The sequence below is a fragment of the Phacochoerus africanus genome, chromosome 5 (assembly GCF_016906955.1).
Source record: "Phacochoerus africanus isolate WHEZ1 chromosome 5, ROS_Pafr_v1, whole genome shotgun sequence".
Lineage (NCBI taxonomy): Eukaryota > Metazoa > Chordata > Mammalia > Artiodactyla > Suidae > Phacochoerus > Phacochoerus africanus.
The window spans coordinates 32,487,937-32,504,739 of NC_062548.1; the positions used below are offsets into that span (position 1 = coordinate 32,487,937).

The 16,803-nt window shown below is 41.6% G+C and overlaps 1 protein-coding gene across 1 annotated transcript; it reads left to right on the forward strand.

Annotated features, from left to right (window-relative positions):
• Positions 1-236: 236 nt before the first annotated feature.
• Positions 237-16,426, forward strand: CEP20 (centrosomal protein 20). Its single transcript, XM_047780436.1, has 5 exons — positions 237-297; positions 4,032-4,229; positions 6,889-6,973; positions 11,718-11,854; positions 16,164-16,426. The coding sequence occupies exons 1-5, from the start codon at positions 270-272 to the stop codon at positions 16,244-16,246; spliced, it is 531 nt and encodes a 176-aa protein (XP_047636392.1). The 5' UTR covers positions 237-269; the 3' UTR covers positions 16,247-16,426.
• Positions 16,427-16,803: the final 377 nt, after the last annotated feature.

A 16,803-nucleotide genomic window follows, 5' to 3' on the forward strand; every position in this document is an offset into this window, starting at 1 on the left:
GAGAACCCCAGGCTTAATACAGGTTAACTAGCAACGACAAGCACTTCAGGCGGCTCATGTGCCTCTGTTCCGGCTTCCCCTCCCTCCTCCTTGATTGGTGGGGTCCGTCTGGACCGTCACCACCCACCCAACCACGGAGAGCATAAACGGAGAGGGGCGGGACTGGGAGCGGCCAGAGCAGCGCGCCTATTGGCTGCAGACCATGCCGCGGAGCCGGGCGGAGCTGCGCAAGCGCACGGCCGAGGCGCGCCCCTGGCGGCCGTTGAAAAATGGCGACTGTCGCCGAGCTGAAGGCTGGTGAGTGCAACTAGGAGGCTTGCCGGGTGAGACGCGTCGGCCTTCAGCCTGTGAAAAGGATGGGACGAAAAGAGGGGGCGGAACACTAGAGTCAGCTCTTCCGGGGGTCGTTCTGTAGCATCGGGGCCTGCGTTGCGTCCGGCAGATGTGGTGGCCCGCTGGGCGAAGGCCCTGGAGGGATGTGGTGGCACAGGGGCAATTTTTGAAGCGGCTTTGAGCTGGAGGAGACCCAGGATCCACAAGTACCTGAGAGGCTTGCAGTCCTGCATCTGGGGGCTCTGGCGCATCCTTCTGGATCCTTTCAGGGGCGAGGCCTTGGGCCTGACCTTTCCCTCTCGGTTGATGATTACAAACCTAAACACAATCCTAAACCATTTTCTTGGTTATCTCCCTGAATCCTTACAACCCCCTGCGAGGTAGGTCCCGAGTTTCCATTGGGGAAAACTGGAAGTAGAATGATGCCTGGGCTGGCCATTGTCCAGTCTTTCTGGGAAAAGTTCCACAACTGTTGGTATGCTTAAGCTCCGAACGTTGGTGCACTGTTAATTTTGACATCGATATCCAGACAGGTAGTAGTAGTAATTATAGTTATTATGATGGAGCTTTCTGGGTCAGGCACTGCCCAACTTGTGTTAGTGAATTGATTCCGTGTAACAACCCTATGCCCATTTCAGAGATTAGGAGATGGAGGTGCTGAGAAGTGAAACAGCTCGCCGGGAGTAATTTAGCTAGAAAGCAGCAGAGAGTGAGAATCTAGAGATGCTGCCCCAGGTCTGCAGGCCTTAATTCCTGAATGCTGTTGCTGCCCGGCTAATCAAACCAGTTCCAGCCTTCAGGGAATTTAGACTCTCAATCAGTAATTGTTAGCGATTTGGCGTGGAGGGTATGATTTGAGAATATGATTCAGGAACTATTGAGAGTAATGTATATTTGCAGCCCTGAGCTGGTGAACCATCAATAAAAAGAAGTACCCCTATCCACAAGGATAGACTTCCCAGGAATTGGTGAACCCTCCTCCAGGAAACAAAGATCACCTCTAATAGTGCATGTGGCTTCCAAGGATTTAAGCCAGGTTAAGAACCTCTTCCTAAAGACCTTGTTATGGTACATGTGTCGTAATAAACGTGATAACAGAGAAGGTCAGGGTAATTTGGAACCCCAAACCTCTCTGGGGACCAGGGATGTCCTGCATGGATGTAAGGAGCCCTTTATGGGTTTTTTTTTTTCTGCATTCCAAGGTTCTGAATGTGTTTTCTGGTGGGTTTTGTTTTCGTTTTTTAATCTTTTTAGGGCCGAACCTGCGGCATATGGAGGTTCCCAGGCTAGGAGTTGAATCGGAGCTGTAGCCACTGGCCTACACCACAGCCACAGCAATGCAGGATCTGAGCCATATCTGACCTACACCACAGCTCACCACAAGGCCAGATCCTTAACCCACTGAGCGAGGCCAGGGACTGAACCTGTGTCCTAATGGATGCTAGTCAGATTTGTTTCCCCTGAGCCACAATGGGAACTCCTGGTGGGTTTTTTGTTTTTTAAGCTTTATTTATTTTTACTTTTTAAAAAAAATTATAGTCGATTTACAGTGTTGTGCCAGTTTCTGTTGTACAGCAATGAATGTGTTTAGCGTTCAAGAGAAACCCAGTGAAAATGTTTACATTTTCATTTGTACCTTTTTAAAGCACTTTCACCTCACATTTTTCCACTTTCCTTGGTTCCGCCTCTCAGAGGTAGAGCCCATTATTGTGGAGAGGGCAACCGAGACAGGAGTTGGTGATCCACCACTGAGGTCGTGATGAGATCTGTTAGGTTTCCTAACTCCAGCGTCATTAATTCTTATTTCTCTCATGAGTTTGAGGCTGTGCTGTGTGTAAATACAGAGTAACTGGTAGGAGCAGAGACGGGGAGGGGGGGGGAATGTTTCTCCATCGGATTTCCAAAGATGGAATTAGAGGACAAGGGTTCGGCTATGATCCCAACATAATAAAGCTGTCCCTTCCTTTTATAGGCCTGTTACAAAGTCTGATTGGTATAAATCTACTCAACATTCCTGCAAAAAAAGGTCCAGGGGATGATCTAAATATAAAGGGCAAGAAAGGTTAAAGGCTAGTCTAGATTGTATCTCTTTAATCATATGACCCAAGTTTTTGTGGTTGTTTATCAAAACTTGAAAAAATTTTATGTCAGTGCCTATATGGGCTCCCTCTCATGAATTGTCACAGTTGTGGTGTACCTTTGGCACAATACAGCATGAAGCAATATTTTTTACACCAATAGTATATAGCACAGTATTGTAATGCTTGCAGGTAGCATTTATTGAACTCTTACTCTGTTCTGGGCATCGTGAGGGAACTGTGTTGATTCTCTGGAGTTGTTAACTTAGCCACTAGGGACAACTTGAGAGAATAAAAGGTTCCAGCCCATTGCAAGGAATGATACCAATTCAGCCCTATCCATGACAGTATTTATAGCCAAATCACATTGTCCTAACTACTGATATTTGTCAGAAAGATCCTTGCTCATCAAGAAGTTAGATTACATTCAGCATACATATCCTTCATTCCTTAAGATGGTATTTAGAAAGTTATGTGTTAAATTTCTAACTAGGTTTACAATTTCAGAGTCTTACTACTTTAAGGATATAACTCAAAATTGTCTTTAAAAAAGCAAATAAGGAGTTCTGGTTGTGGCTCAGAGGGTTAAGGACCTGATGTTGTCTCTGTAAGGATGTGGGTTCCATCCTTGGCCTCACTTAGTGGGTTGGGGATACAGTGTTGCTATAAGCTGTGGTGTAGGTTACAGATGTGGCTTGGATCCGCTGTGGCTGTGGCTGTGAGGAAGGCCTCAGCTGCAGCCTGATTTGACCCCTAGCCTGGGAACTTCCATATACCACAGGGGCAGCCATAAACAATAACAACAACAAACAAAAAACAAAAGCAAATAAAACCACAAAAACCAAAACACACCATTTTGTTCAGAATGGGCCATTTCCCAAGGATTCTGGGTATCAGTTTTTATACAAAAGACATGACATAGTCCTTCCTTTTTGGAATGTATTTGTTATTTTTAATCATCTAATTTCTAGACCGGGGGTTTTTAGTGACATATAGAACCTGTCTACAGTGATAACCACTCTTGAAAAGATATGGACATCAGGAGGTAAGTTCAGGTCCCAGTAAACTGAGTATAATTCTCTCCCTGCTTTTCCTCACTAAAGAATGTGTATGGTTCAGCAGTTATGAACACGATCAGCATCCATGAGGATGCAGGTTCGATCCCTGGCCTTGCTCACTAGGTTAAGGATCCGGCGTATGAGCTGCGCTGTAGGTCGCAGGTGCGGCTTGAATCTGTCATAGCTGTGGCTGTGGCGCAGGCCGGCAGCTGCAGCTCTGATTCGACCCCTAGCCTGGGAACCTCCATATGCCTCAGGTGCGGTCCTAAAAAAACAAACAAACAAAAAAATGTGTATCAGTCTTTAGCCTCTGACAGTGACAATGTTAGAAAGATAAATTTGCATCTGCTTAAATATATAAGGATGGTAAATCATCACAACTTAGGAACTTTATTACAAATGTGGCTTGTGGTAGCTCATGTGATGATTGTTCAGTGTGTCACAATGTGTAGACAAAGTGGATGTTATGCCATTTATCTTTTAAACATTTTTCTTCAAAGTATGCCTAAGAATGACAAAATCTATTCTATAATTGAAGCAATAAATGTTTTATATTTAACAGTTTTAAAGGACACCTTGGAAAAAAGAGGCGTATTAGGGCATTTAAAAGCAAGGATTCGGGCTGAAGTTTTCAATGCCCTAGATGATGAAAGTGAACCCCGACCATCATTGTCTCATGAAAACCTTCTAATTAATGAATTAATTCGGGAGTATTTGGAATTCAACAAATATAAATATACAGCATCTGTCCTTATAGCAGGTAAGAGGTGATTTATTGTTAATCACCTGAGGTAAAATCTGTCTCTTCCTTTCCCCCAATTCTCAGAAAATGTTTAGCTTAGAAATCTATTTTCATTACTAAACAGTGTCATCTGGGACATAAAAATCCCACGGACTCTTTGCATAGCTGGAACTGGTTCTCATGATACTTATTGTATTGTAGGGGGAAATAAATAAACACTTAAACTAGGTGTATACTTTAAAAAATTATCCGTAATTCCTGATACTGAGAATAAACAATTATTTACATTTTCTCCTACTTGCTGCCAGTCTTTTTTCTATGTATATGCTTTAGAAACACACATACAGATTAATGTATATGTTCTTTATTAAAAGTATAAAACATTGGATATAAGGCCTCAAGATAGTGCTACTGTGTATTGATTAGGCATGTATAAAAATGTATGTAAAAGCATGTTATTGAAATAGAATTAGATAGTCTATAGTAATTTCAAATCACTGTGTTCTACATCTGAAACTAATACAGCATTGTGAATCAACTGTATTTAAATAAAAAAGAAAGAAAGGATTGGGAAGGTAAACTCCAAACTCATTCTAGGGATGGGAGAGAAATGGTACTGGGGGAGAGGGTCAGCAGTTAAACCGAAATTTACTTGCTCTGTTAAATTTTATTTCTCAAGAAAGAAAGCACACGACGTGAAAGGATATGCACAGTAGTCAAGCTCGGCATTACTCCGGGGCTGGGGGAGATGAGGCTGGGAGGATGAGCAAGACACCTTGCATGTGTGTCATTTGATTCCCTTGCGAAAGGTTTAATCTGTGCTTTAAGAATATTCGGTGCCTCGGAGAAAATGCCTCATCAAAGAAAAGAGGTCATGAAGTAGACTTTGAAAGAGAATGGATTCCTTATTTGTGATGGTGGAACTTTCCGTTTGATAGATCTTTTGTTAATATTACGGATCTTTTACTTAAGCATATAGCTTAACTAAAGACTGATGACTTTTTTTTGGTTTAAGGACCTTTATCAGCATCTTCACTCTCCTCAGTTTGTTAAAGATGGCTGTATACCATTAATACTCAGAAAGGAAGAATATGAAAATATTTATCTCTCTTTTTTTTTTTTGGCTCTTTTTTCATGGCATATGGAGGTTCCCAGGCTAGGGGTTGAATTGGAGCTGCAGCTGCCAGCCTATGCCACAGCCACAGCAACGTGGGATCCGAGATGCATCTTGGACCTCCATCACAGCTCATGACAACACCAGATCCTTAACCCACTGAGTGAGGCCGGGCATCGAACCCGAATCCTCATGGATACTTGGGTTCATAACCCACTGAGCCACAACAAGAACTCTGAAAATATTAACAATTAGATGTCTTGGACTAATACAAGAATGAAATATAGTGACAGTAGTTTTGTTTCAACAGTGTCTTGGCTTTTTTTAAAAAAAAACTAAGACTTAATTAACATACAATTTACTACTTTGAGTATATAGATTTTGGATTTTGCCAAATTCATACAGTTATGTAACTACCACTAGTCACAATCATGATATAGAACATTTCCATCACCTGAAAAAATTTCCTGTCTTAACAACATTGTACCTTAACTATACTTTAACAAAAAGGAGTTCCTGTCATGGCTCAGCGGAAACGAATCTGACCAGCATCCATGAGGACAAAGGTTTGATCCCTGGCCTTGCTCAGTGGGGTAAGGATCCAGTGTTGCCATGAGCTGTGGTGTAGGTCGCAGGCTCTGCTCAGATCTGACATGGCTGTGGCTCCAATTAGACCCCTAGCCTAGGAACCTCCATATGCCTCAGGTGTGGCCCTAAAAAGACAAAATAAATTTTTAAAAATTCCCTGTGCCCCTTTATAGACTATTCCCAACCCCAGCAACCTCTGATCTCTTGTTTTCTGTACCTATCATTTGCCTTTTCCTGAACGTCATAACATGACACCATGTAGGATATAGTATTTTGCATCTGCTTTCTTTTACTCAGCATAGCACATTTGTGACTATGCTGTTTTTTCCCCCCAGATAGCATTCCGGTATTGCGGGGTCAAATTGCCTGTTATCAACTGATGGACATTTGGATTGTCTTCTAGATTTTGGCAATAATGAGGCAAATTTCCATAAACATTCACTTACAAGTTTTCATCTGAACATTGTTTTCATTTCTCTTGGGTAAAGAGCTAGGAGTGGGATTGCTGGGCTGTGTAGGATAAGTGTATGCTTACTTGTGTAAATGGACGTACCATTTCTTTCTCCTACCATCAAAGCCTGAGAGGTCCAGGTGCCCTGTATCTTTGACAGCACTTGATATTAGTGTTCGTTTTACTTTTAGACTTATTGCCACCAAATGGACATCAGTGCTGTCATGTATTTAATTCACAGGTTTCTTAGAAAATAGGAGATCTACTATGTAGAAACAGTATTTTCCCAACTCAAGATTGGGGGTTTAAAAAATTAATTTATGTTAAACTGAATTGAGGTTATGCATGTAACAAAGTAGATATTTGCAAAGTCATAAAATCATGTACAGTTGGCTCTGCCTTGGTGTGTGCCAGTATCATTCTTCTAAAATCTAAAAATGTGTATACCTTATAAATGGGGTTCTTATCAAAATCCTATTCACTTTTTAGATTAATAAAGACTCAGTGTTTGATTTTCCCCCCAGAATCTGGTCAACCTGTAGTTCCATTGGACAGACAGTTTCTGATCCGTGAACTCAACGCATTTGAAGAATCAAAGGATAATACAATGTAAGAAGTTTGTTAAAAAATCAGTTTTCAGATATTGTTGTATTGGAGTCATAATTGCCTAGTGGTGGTTTTATTTCATTTTAATTCAGCAGGTATTTGTTTTGGTCCAGTGTGTGTCTAGCGCTGTACCACATCCAAGGTGTGCAGTAGTGAAGTCTGCCCTCGAGCTAAAATGCCTGTGCTTTCAGAGGCCTGGGCCCCCCTGCTTTTTCTAAGGGTCCCACCTCTTGGCTTCTTGATCCATCTTTGTGTTTTTGTCTGAGGCTGTGCTCTCGCAGGTGTTTTCTTCCTCACATTTAACTCTTCCTGCTCACTGCCTCCTGCACTTCAACTTAGGAAAGGACTCAAATCTCCCCTCTTTACAAAAACCTATCCATTCCTTTTTACCACTGACTTTAGTGAAAATCAACCCGCTCCTTTCATTTTATTACCCCTTTTGCCTCATCTGCCTTTTAAGTTCTCCCCTCACTGTTTATACCAAAACTGTGCACTTCCTAGTAGGATTTTTTGTTTTTAAGGGCTGAACCTGCGGCATATGGAAGTTCCCAGCCTAGGGGTCAAATCCAAGCTGCAGCTACTGGCCTCCACCACAGCCATAACAAACACTGGATCCATGTTGCATCCGAAACCTATACCACAGCCTGTGGCAACACTGGATCCTTAACCCACTGAGCAAGGCCAGGGTTGGAACCTGCATCCTCTCAGATTTGGGTTCTTGACCTGCTGAGGCGTAACAGGAACTCCTAGGGTTTTTTTTTCTTACTTTAGTGTTTCTTAAACTTGTTCCACAAGGATGCTTGAATGGCAAAAAAAAAAAAAAAAGTACCTAGGAGGCCTGGGAACCTAGCTCAGAGCAACCTTCCCCAGCAAGAAATTTCCTTGAAGTCTTATGCTTTCTCTTTTGAAGGCTTATAGACTTTTTTTCCACTCTATTTCACGGTATAATAGTTGCTTTGGACTATGAAAAGTTTTGAGTGACAAGTCAATTAATTTGAACTCTCCCCGGGGTCTTTGTGTAAAATTCATGTTCCAGCATCACTTGCCACCTTTATCCTGTACTTTGTACCAAGACCCCAGCACTGAGCGGGTATATATCTATTTCCAGTTGGAGAAGCTCAGTTTTACTTGAGTTACTGCAACATTTTGTAATATCGAGAACTCTTCCTTAAAACACTTTTTTTTTTTTTTTTTCTTTTTAGGCCTGCACATGGGGCATATGGAAGTTCCCAGGGTGGGGGTCCAATATGAGCTGCAGCTGCCGGCCTACACCCACAGCCACAGCAACTCAGGATCTGAACCACATCTGTAACCTATATCACAGGACTCCTAAAACACTTTCTGTCATTTGTCTTTTATGACCCTTTACTGTCTTTGTTGTTTCTATTTTTTCACTTTTTTAATGGCCTCGCCCACAGCATATGGAAGTTCCTGGGCCAGGGATTGAATCTGAGTCACAACTATAGCACCGCTGGATCCTTCAACACAGTGTACCGGGCTGGGGATCGAACCCCCACCTCCACAGCAACCCAAGCTGCTTCGTTGGATTCTTAACCCACTGCACCACAGCAGGAACTCCTCCGAGGTTTTATCCTTAACGTTCTTTTCCTCTTGTCCCACTGCCCACTTTTCTAAGTATTCTCAAGTCTTTACTAATGCCTCCATGCGTGTGACTCTGCTTCAGATCTAACAGATCTCCTGAATTGTGGGCCCACATTTCTGCTGGTGTCTCAAACTCACTGTGTCCAAAAATCAAATCTGTTATTTTCATCTCTTCACACCCCCCTCATAGCTTCCTCGTATAGCCATTCAGGTCTTGATCCAAGCTCTCACTTGCCTTTCTGGCTCTTGCTCATTTTTCCTCCCATTGTTCTGCGAGTCCTATCACATCTGCCTCCGCAGTAGCCCCTGTCCGACCTCAGTGCTGTGCTGCTCAGGAGCTGTTGGGCTCATTTCTCTCCAACGTATGCCAACACACTGCCAACAGTTTGCCTACTAAAAGACGCTTACTGCTTTGTTTCAAACATTTCCATTGAAAAGCTTTCCAATTTCAAAAAGTCATATGTTCCCGACACCAAACACCAGGTGTGCGGCCAGCAGAAGTCGGAAGCAGGACTCCACAGTCACATTAATGTCTTGTAGGAGAAAGTGTACAACAGCCTTAGATTAGGTCAAGCCCTGCCACCAAATGAGTTTGTGCCAAATCTATGAAGAAAATTAGTTTTCAGAATTTTCGTTTTTCAATATTGCAAACAAGGCATTTTGAAGCTGTACTTGAGCAGCAGTTATCCCTGCTGTATAGCACAGACAACTCTGCCCAGTACTCTGTGATTATCTATGTGGGAAAGGAATCTGAGAGAGAATGAGTATGTGTGTGTGTGTGTGACTGGGTCACTTTGTTGTACAGTAGAAATTATCACAGCCTTGTAAATGAACTATACTTCAATAAAACTAAAAAAAAACAAACCCCAAAACCCAAAACGCAACTATCTGTTGTTAACTTAGAATTTTTTTTAAAAAAGAAACTTTAATATTCACCATAGTTGCAGGTTAAATGTACTTGTTCTATATGTTCTAGTAACATTAAAAATAGTTAAATCTTAAAAATTTTAAATCCTAGGTAAATTTTATTGTAAATTTGGAAAATAGACTTTTTTAAGTTAAAAAACCTTTGACCTGTCAGCACTTTGGGAAACATTGGTTTAAAGTAGGCAGAGACGTATTTTGTATTCATGGATGATGCTTTTGTAAGAGCTGAGATGTCTATTAAATAGAGAAACTTACTCTCTTGGTTTCCTTGTGGTATGGAAAAAATTGTTTTTGTGTGCCATTAGTTATTTATTGCTTTATAACAGATTACTCCAGAATTTGGTGGTTTAAAAACAGCAAACACTGGAGTGTGGCTCAGTGGAAACAAACCCAACTACTATCCATAAAAATGCAGGTTCAATCCCTGGCCCTGCTCAGTGGATTAAGGATCCAGCATGGCTGTGGTTGTGGTGTAGGCCAGCAGCTGTAGCTCCGATTCAACCCCTAGCCTGGGAACTTCCATATGCCACAGGCATGGCCCTCAAAAGCAAAAAACCAAACCAAACCAGAACAAAAACCTAGCAGCCATTATCTTTGGTGAGCAGCCTGGGAGTGGCTTCTGTGACTGGTCTGGCTCGGCCTCTTTCATGAGATTGCAGTGAAGATGTTGACCAGGGATATGGTCAGCTGAAGGCTTGTCTGGGGCTGGAGGGTCTGTTTCTCTGTGGCTCACTCACGTGGCTGTTTGTAGGAGGCCGCCATTCTTCACCACATGGCCCTTTCCATAGTACAGCTTAGTGTCCTCATGACATGGCAACTGACTTCCCCCAAAGAGAGTGACCAAGAGAGAAGGCAAGGAGGAAGCCACAATGCCATTTATGACCTAGCCTCTGAAGTTGTGACTGAATGCCTTACTCAGTTCCTGAGAAGTAAGTTCAGCTCATATTCAAGAAAAGGGCAACTAGACTCTACCTTTTGAAGGGAAAGGATGTCATACTTTAAACTCTCACACATGCTCATAGATGGAAACTCAGAAAGGCCAGTTCAGCTGTGAGATTGAAAACAAGCGCAAACCTCTCTCGCTCTTGCTCTTTTGCTTGTTTAGGGCCATACCTGCAGCATATGGAAGTTCCCAGGCCCCAGGGTCGAATCTGAACTGCAGCTGCCAGCCTAAGCTACAGCCATAGCAATGCAGGATCTGAGATGCATCTGTGACCTACACCACAGCTCATGGCAACACTGGATCCTTAACCCACTGAGCAAGGCCAGAGATCGAACCCACATCCTCATGGATATTAGTAGGATTCTCAACCCGCTCAGCCACCACGGGAACTCCAGGGCAGACCTCGCTTTGTTGTCATCACAGCTGCCTCCATTTATGCAAGGGCACTAATTTAAATCTTCTGGCAGCACACTGTAAGAAAAAGAACTTGGGACTTAGGGTTCAAGTGTAAACTTTGTTTATTATCTAAGTGATCTCTATGATCCCTGTGAGCTGTGGTTTTCTTATAAATTGGGGATGATGATTATGGCATCACAAGGTAAGAACAAGATGAAGAGAGGGAAGAGTGTTTTGTGAACCATAAAGTAGCTTTTTAAATATTAGTTCTTACCTGACCTCTGTAGATTGCATTTAATTACCACCTAATATGGGCCAGGCACACTTCTAAACACTTGACATTTATTAATTCATTTGGTCATTTATTAATTCATTTGCCCTGTGAGGTAGGAACTAGGCTTATTCTCATTTAGAGGAAGAAATGTTTATGAAGCTGGGGATGTTAAGAATCTCGCTGAGGTCAAGTGGCAGGGTCAGAATTTGAACCCAGGCAAGGATTTATTTATCCACTAAGTATTTATTGAGTAGTTGTTTTTCATCAGGCAGTGTTAGGTACTGGGAAGTCTTATACTGGACTCTGGAGTTTAGAAGCGGAATTCCTATGCATTACTTGAAATGGTATTTCACTTTAGATGAAATTTAACTTAACATGTTTTCTCTGGGTTTTAAAATTGTCTTTAGAGTGAAATGGTACTCTTGAATCTAAAAAAGCACAAACAGTTTGCAATTTGGATAATAACTATGCAGCTTTCTTCTTTTAAGTCTAGTGAATTATTTGGCTATATTTGGTGTTAGAGGCCGCCTTTTAAAGAATAGATGTTTTTAAGCTTTTGCTATTTTTGCACATTAAATTGATTTTTGGTTTTCTCCCTGCTATAGACCTCTTTTATATGGGATTTTAGCTCATTTCTTGCATGGAACTAAGGATGACATCCAAAAGGCATTTCTGAAAGGGTCTTCACTTCAGCCTCCAAACCCAAATCATGGCAGACAACCTAGCGGAAGAAAGCAAATGGGTATGAGTTTTCTGAGACTTAATCATTTAGCTCTCAACAAGTCTATTTCTCTTCCTCTCTACTTTTATCTTTGGAATAATTCTTCCTGAGAATTTGAGTGATAGTTTAATTCCATTTATATCTAATATAGTTAGCCTGTGTTATTTATCCTCAAGAAAACAAAATGCTTTTTGAAAAGAGATTCTTGAAAGGGGTGGGGAGATGACTGGAAACAATTCTTAGGTGTAATTTCTATAGAGAAGTATTGAAGAGCTTGATTTTCACATAGATTTGCACTCTTTGGAGCAGCTTAGATCCTTATCATACTGAAGAAAGAGCTTTTTATCAAGTTAACAACTTTTTTCCCCCTCTAAGACTGAAAAAAAGGCAAGATTGCTGAATGTAGATAAAGAAGTCACAGGTTTATGTGTCCTTTGCATCTTTGGGATTCTTTTTTTGCAGGGAGAATACTTTTTGTGGTAGCATTGTAGTTATCTACAAAGAGTAAATTCTTAGGAGAACAGCTTGTACTTCTTCTAAGCACGCTCATTCTTCCACTGAGCTTTCAGTCGTTTTGATTATGTCAGCAGTAGGACCTCAGTTTGATAATCTGAATTGAATGGTTTATGGCTCAGATAATTGATCTTTCTTTCTTTTTTCTTTTTTCTTTTTTGTTTTTGTCTTTTGAGGGCCGCACCTGCAGCATATGGAGATTCCCAGGCTAGAGATCTAATTGGAGCTATAGCTGCCAGCCTATACCACAGCCACAGCCACGCCAGATCTGAGCTGCATCTGCGACCTACACCACAGCTCATGGCAATGCCAGATCCTTAACCCACTGAGCGAGGCCAGAGATCAAACCCACAACCTCATGGTTCCTAGTCGGATTTGTCTCTGCTGTGCCATGACGGGAACTCTGATCTTTCTAAGGCAGAGAATTGATCTCTCTTTTTAAGGAAAGTCATAGCTTGGACTCAGGCAGCTAATTATCAGAATGAATATAAACCCTGACTGTTGAACTAAATTTTTAAGAAAGAGCTAAATTGTAAATTGTCTTTTATAGTTTTCTAAACTGCCATGAGCAATATTGATCATATGACATATTTGCCATGTCTCTTAAGATCTGAAAGCAATCTGTTTGTGAAGCCGGGTGATCTCTTAGAGGTCAGTTCTGACTTAACTAGGAGTTATTCTTCGGTGTGTCTTAGAATTCTGAGTTGATGGGGCATTGGAGAAGAAATCATTCCCGTCGAATATTTTACAATTGAAAAAACAAAGCCTAAGAGGTTTGCTGACTCATCTAAAGCCTGTAGCTGATCATTTTTAGCAGAATCAGCACCCTGATTGCCATTCCTGGGCCCTTTTCCCTTAAAGAATGAATATGGGGAAGTTTCCCTAGTTCCTTTTTCAAGTATTGGTAAGGAATTGTCACTAGTGCCTACCACTTGGCAAGTACTTAAGAAGCAGAACAAAACTACAGAGCACATGAGTAATCTCTCAACATCAGTGCTATAATGTGAAATTCTCTTTAACCTTCTCCCTCCTCGCCTCTCCCTAATTCCTCCATTTTCCTCCCTTCCACAGGAGGGAGCGGCTTGGTGGGTGTCCTTTCAGAAGTCATTGCTACAGATTTAAATTTATATGCTCTGTTTCTGCATATATTATCCTACAGTTTGCTTCTTTCGCTCTAGACCTAGACCAGCTTCTACCTCAGTCTTAAGTCTGTGCAGTATTCCATAGGCCTGTTGCTGATCACTCTTTCCTGATAGACTTTCGTTTGCTTTAAATTGTTTGCTTTTACAGTATTGCATGGTAGCATTACTTCTTTGTCCACACAAGTAGTTTTCTTATGTGGATGCCTAACAGTAGAGTTGCTGTTTCGAAATATAGGCATATTAAAAAAAATAGGTAGATAATAGAAATGTAAAAAAATAGTAGATACTGTCTAATTGCCCTTCGAAAAGGCTTTACAAGTTTACATGCTTATCGAGAATACATGGTAATCCTAGTTTTCGTATTTAATTGTCACCAGTGGGTATTGTACGCATTAACACGCGTCACTGCAGCAGACCTGTGACGTTGGTATTTTAGTTCTGATGGGGACATGGGGTGGGGCAAAGTAGAGAGGATGCACGCATCCTTGGGTTACTTTGGCTCCTCTGTATAAAGTGCCAGAGACATCAAAGAATTCAATTCAGGTCAATAAAGCTTTGGGTACCTGGTCTGTGGAAGACTGGGAAGGGGGGCTGAGTGCACTAATAGGAGAATAATGATACTGCCTGTTATTTTTCTTGATTATCAAAAAAGTTCCTCGCACAACAGGGACCTCTGTGTGCAGTGACTTGTGAAGAATTGTGGTATGTAAATTTCATTTGACAACACTGAGAAGGTTATAAAGATACGAAATAATTACTCTTCAGATTATATACCTTCTCGTTACACTAAAATTAAATTCTCTTTTATTTATTTATGGGGTTTTTGTTTGTTTGTTTTGGAGGGGGTTGGCTTTTTAGGTCCACCTCCACGGTATATGGAAGTTCCCAGGCTAGGGGTTGAATCTGAGCTGCAGCTGTTGGCTGACACGATAGCCACAGCACCTTGGGATCTGAGCCGTGTCTGTGACCCCCACCACAGCTCACGGCAACGCCAGACCCTTAACCCACTGAGTGAGGCCAGGGATCGAACCCTTGAAATCATGGATACTAGTGAGGTTTATAACCCGCTGAGCTACAGCAGGAACTCCAAGTTCTCTTTTATTTAAAAATAAGTCCAAAGCATGCCAACATGAAAGCACTCCTTTTATGAACACTTGCAAAGTGCTGAAGAAAATGAAGAAGGTTCATATAATAGGCAGTCACCTTTGAAGTGGTAGCCAGTTCAGTAATGCTGCTAATATTGAAAGCAAAGTAGTTTTTGCTGTAAATAAAAGCCCAGATATTTTATATTAGAAAAATCATTATCAGCTCAACTTTATTGCATATCGACTGAGTACACAAAGAACATTCATCCTTTTATAACACGTCTCTAGAAAACCTCAAATGGTTTTGCCCTCAGGATGTTGTTAATTTGTTCTTCCAGCAAAGTTGCCTGAAATTGAGGAAGGTAGCTTTTCACCTGAGATCCAGACCTCTGTCGGTGTTGGCTAGCCCATCACTTGCAAGGATGATGAGCTGCTCTGTGTTAACAAGACTGTGTGTACAGTCAGCTTCAGAATGTTCAAATCCAGTCTGTGTTTTTTGTGCTGAAATTGCCTATTTCTGACAATTTGTCCAAATTTATATTCTTTGTCTCCTTTTATCAAAATGGTCATTAAAAAGATTTTGGGGTTTTTTAGTTGTAAATGTTTGGGGAGTTTAGGGGGTCATGTTTTCTTAGGAATTTAGTTTGCGCATCACATTTTTGTCGCATTTAGATATTCTTTTTAGTTTTTTTGTTTTTTGTATTTTTGTTTTGTTTTTGTTTTTGTTTTTGTTTGTTTTTTAGGGCTGCATTCATGGCATATGGAGGTTCCCAGGCTAGGGGTCTAATCGGAGCTAGAGCTGCCAGCCACAGCCACAGCAATGCAAGATCCAAGCTTCGTCTGTGACCCGCAACCTCGTGGTTCCTAGTTGGATTCGTTTCCTCTGCACCACAATAGGAATTCCAGCTTCTTTTATTTCAAATACTTCTGCCCTGTAACCCCCCCCCTTCCCCCCTTCCCCCCCCCCCCCCCCCCCCCCCGCCACCGCCGAATAAAAGAAAGGGAGCAGCCATCACGAGGGCCCTTTCTTTTCTATTCTGGAGCACAGTGTATGGGCACAGGGCTCTGGACTCTTCTGAATCTGCGTAGAACTTTCTTGTCTTGTTTTTGGCTGAAGAACATTTTCTGCAATTTTGGGGACAGAGTTCTGATTTGGGTAAAAAGATGTAAACTGTGCTAGTTTTCTTCTTGCCACAAGAGGGTGCTACTGGGAGGATCTAGTTGAAAACTGGAGTTTTTTCCCTCTAGTTGAGCTTTGGCATCCCTCAAAATATTAATTGAACACACAGTCCTTTCTTGTGAATTCCATTCCTTACATAGTGTAAGAGAAGCTTGCCAGGACTTACACATAGGTTTACGCCAGGGTATACTCTGTTCCCTTAAAAAAAAATAGTCAAGAAACACTTCCGAATAATTTGAGTCCCTAGTGCTAAACATTTCTGATTTCTTGAATAGTGTTTAATAAATACCTTTTTTCATTGTACTAAGCTGTCTAAAGAATTCATGCAATATTAAATATATAACACCCTAAAATATATGTAGAGAGTCTGACTTGGGCTGAGTGCTGACCTTGGCCTCTGTTCCTTGCAGAGGAGCGCCTGCCTTGCCCACAGAAGGAGCAGAGGAGGAGCCCCAATGCAGAAGACGTGCGCCTTCCTGCAGCCAAGAGATGACATATCCATCCGGGGCATCTTTTATCTTTAACTTGTATGTATTAAATAACTTATTTATTCTCCCAGTGTCACCAGAATTCATCACTAGTCTTTGTACTTTGTAGAAATGTGAGTTTCTGCAAAACCTTTAGCCCCTCTTGTTTTACCATGTCTGTGAATAAAAGCTGACTCTGTCATCTAGCTTATTGGATTTGACTTGAAAGAAGATGTATGGTTTTTAGGAATATTTTATTTTTCCTTTCTTGGCTGCGATGCAGCACATGGAGTTTCTGAACCAGAGATCAGATCGGCACCACTGTTGCAACCTAGGCTGCCTTTGCTGGCAACGCTGGATCCTTTAACCCACTGTGCCAGGCCAGGGGTGGAACCTATGTCCTGGCGCTGCAGAGCCGCTGCTGATCCCATTGTGCCATAGTGGGAACTCCATTAGGAATATTTTAAAGGTCCTTTAATTTGTGAGAAATGAAAAGGTTTTTTTGGGTGTTTTTGTTTGTTTGTTTTTTCTCTTTTTGCTTTTTCTAGGGCTGCACCCGTGGCATAAGGGGGTTCCCAGGCTA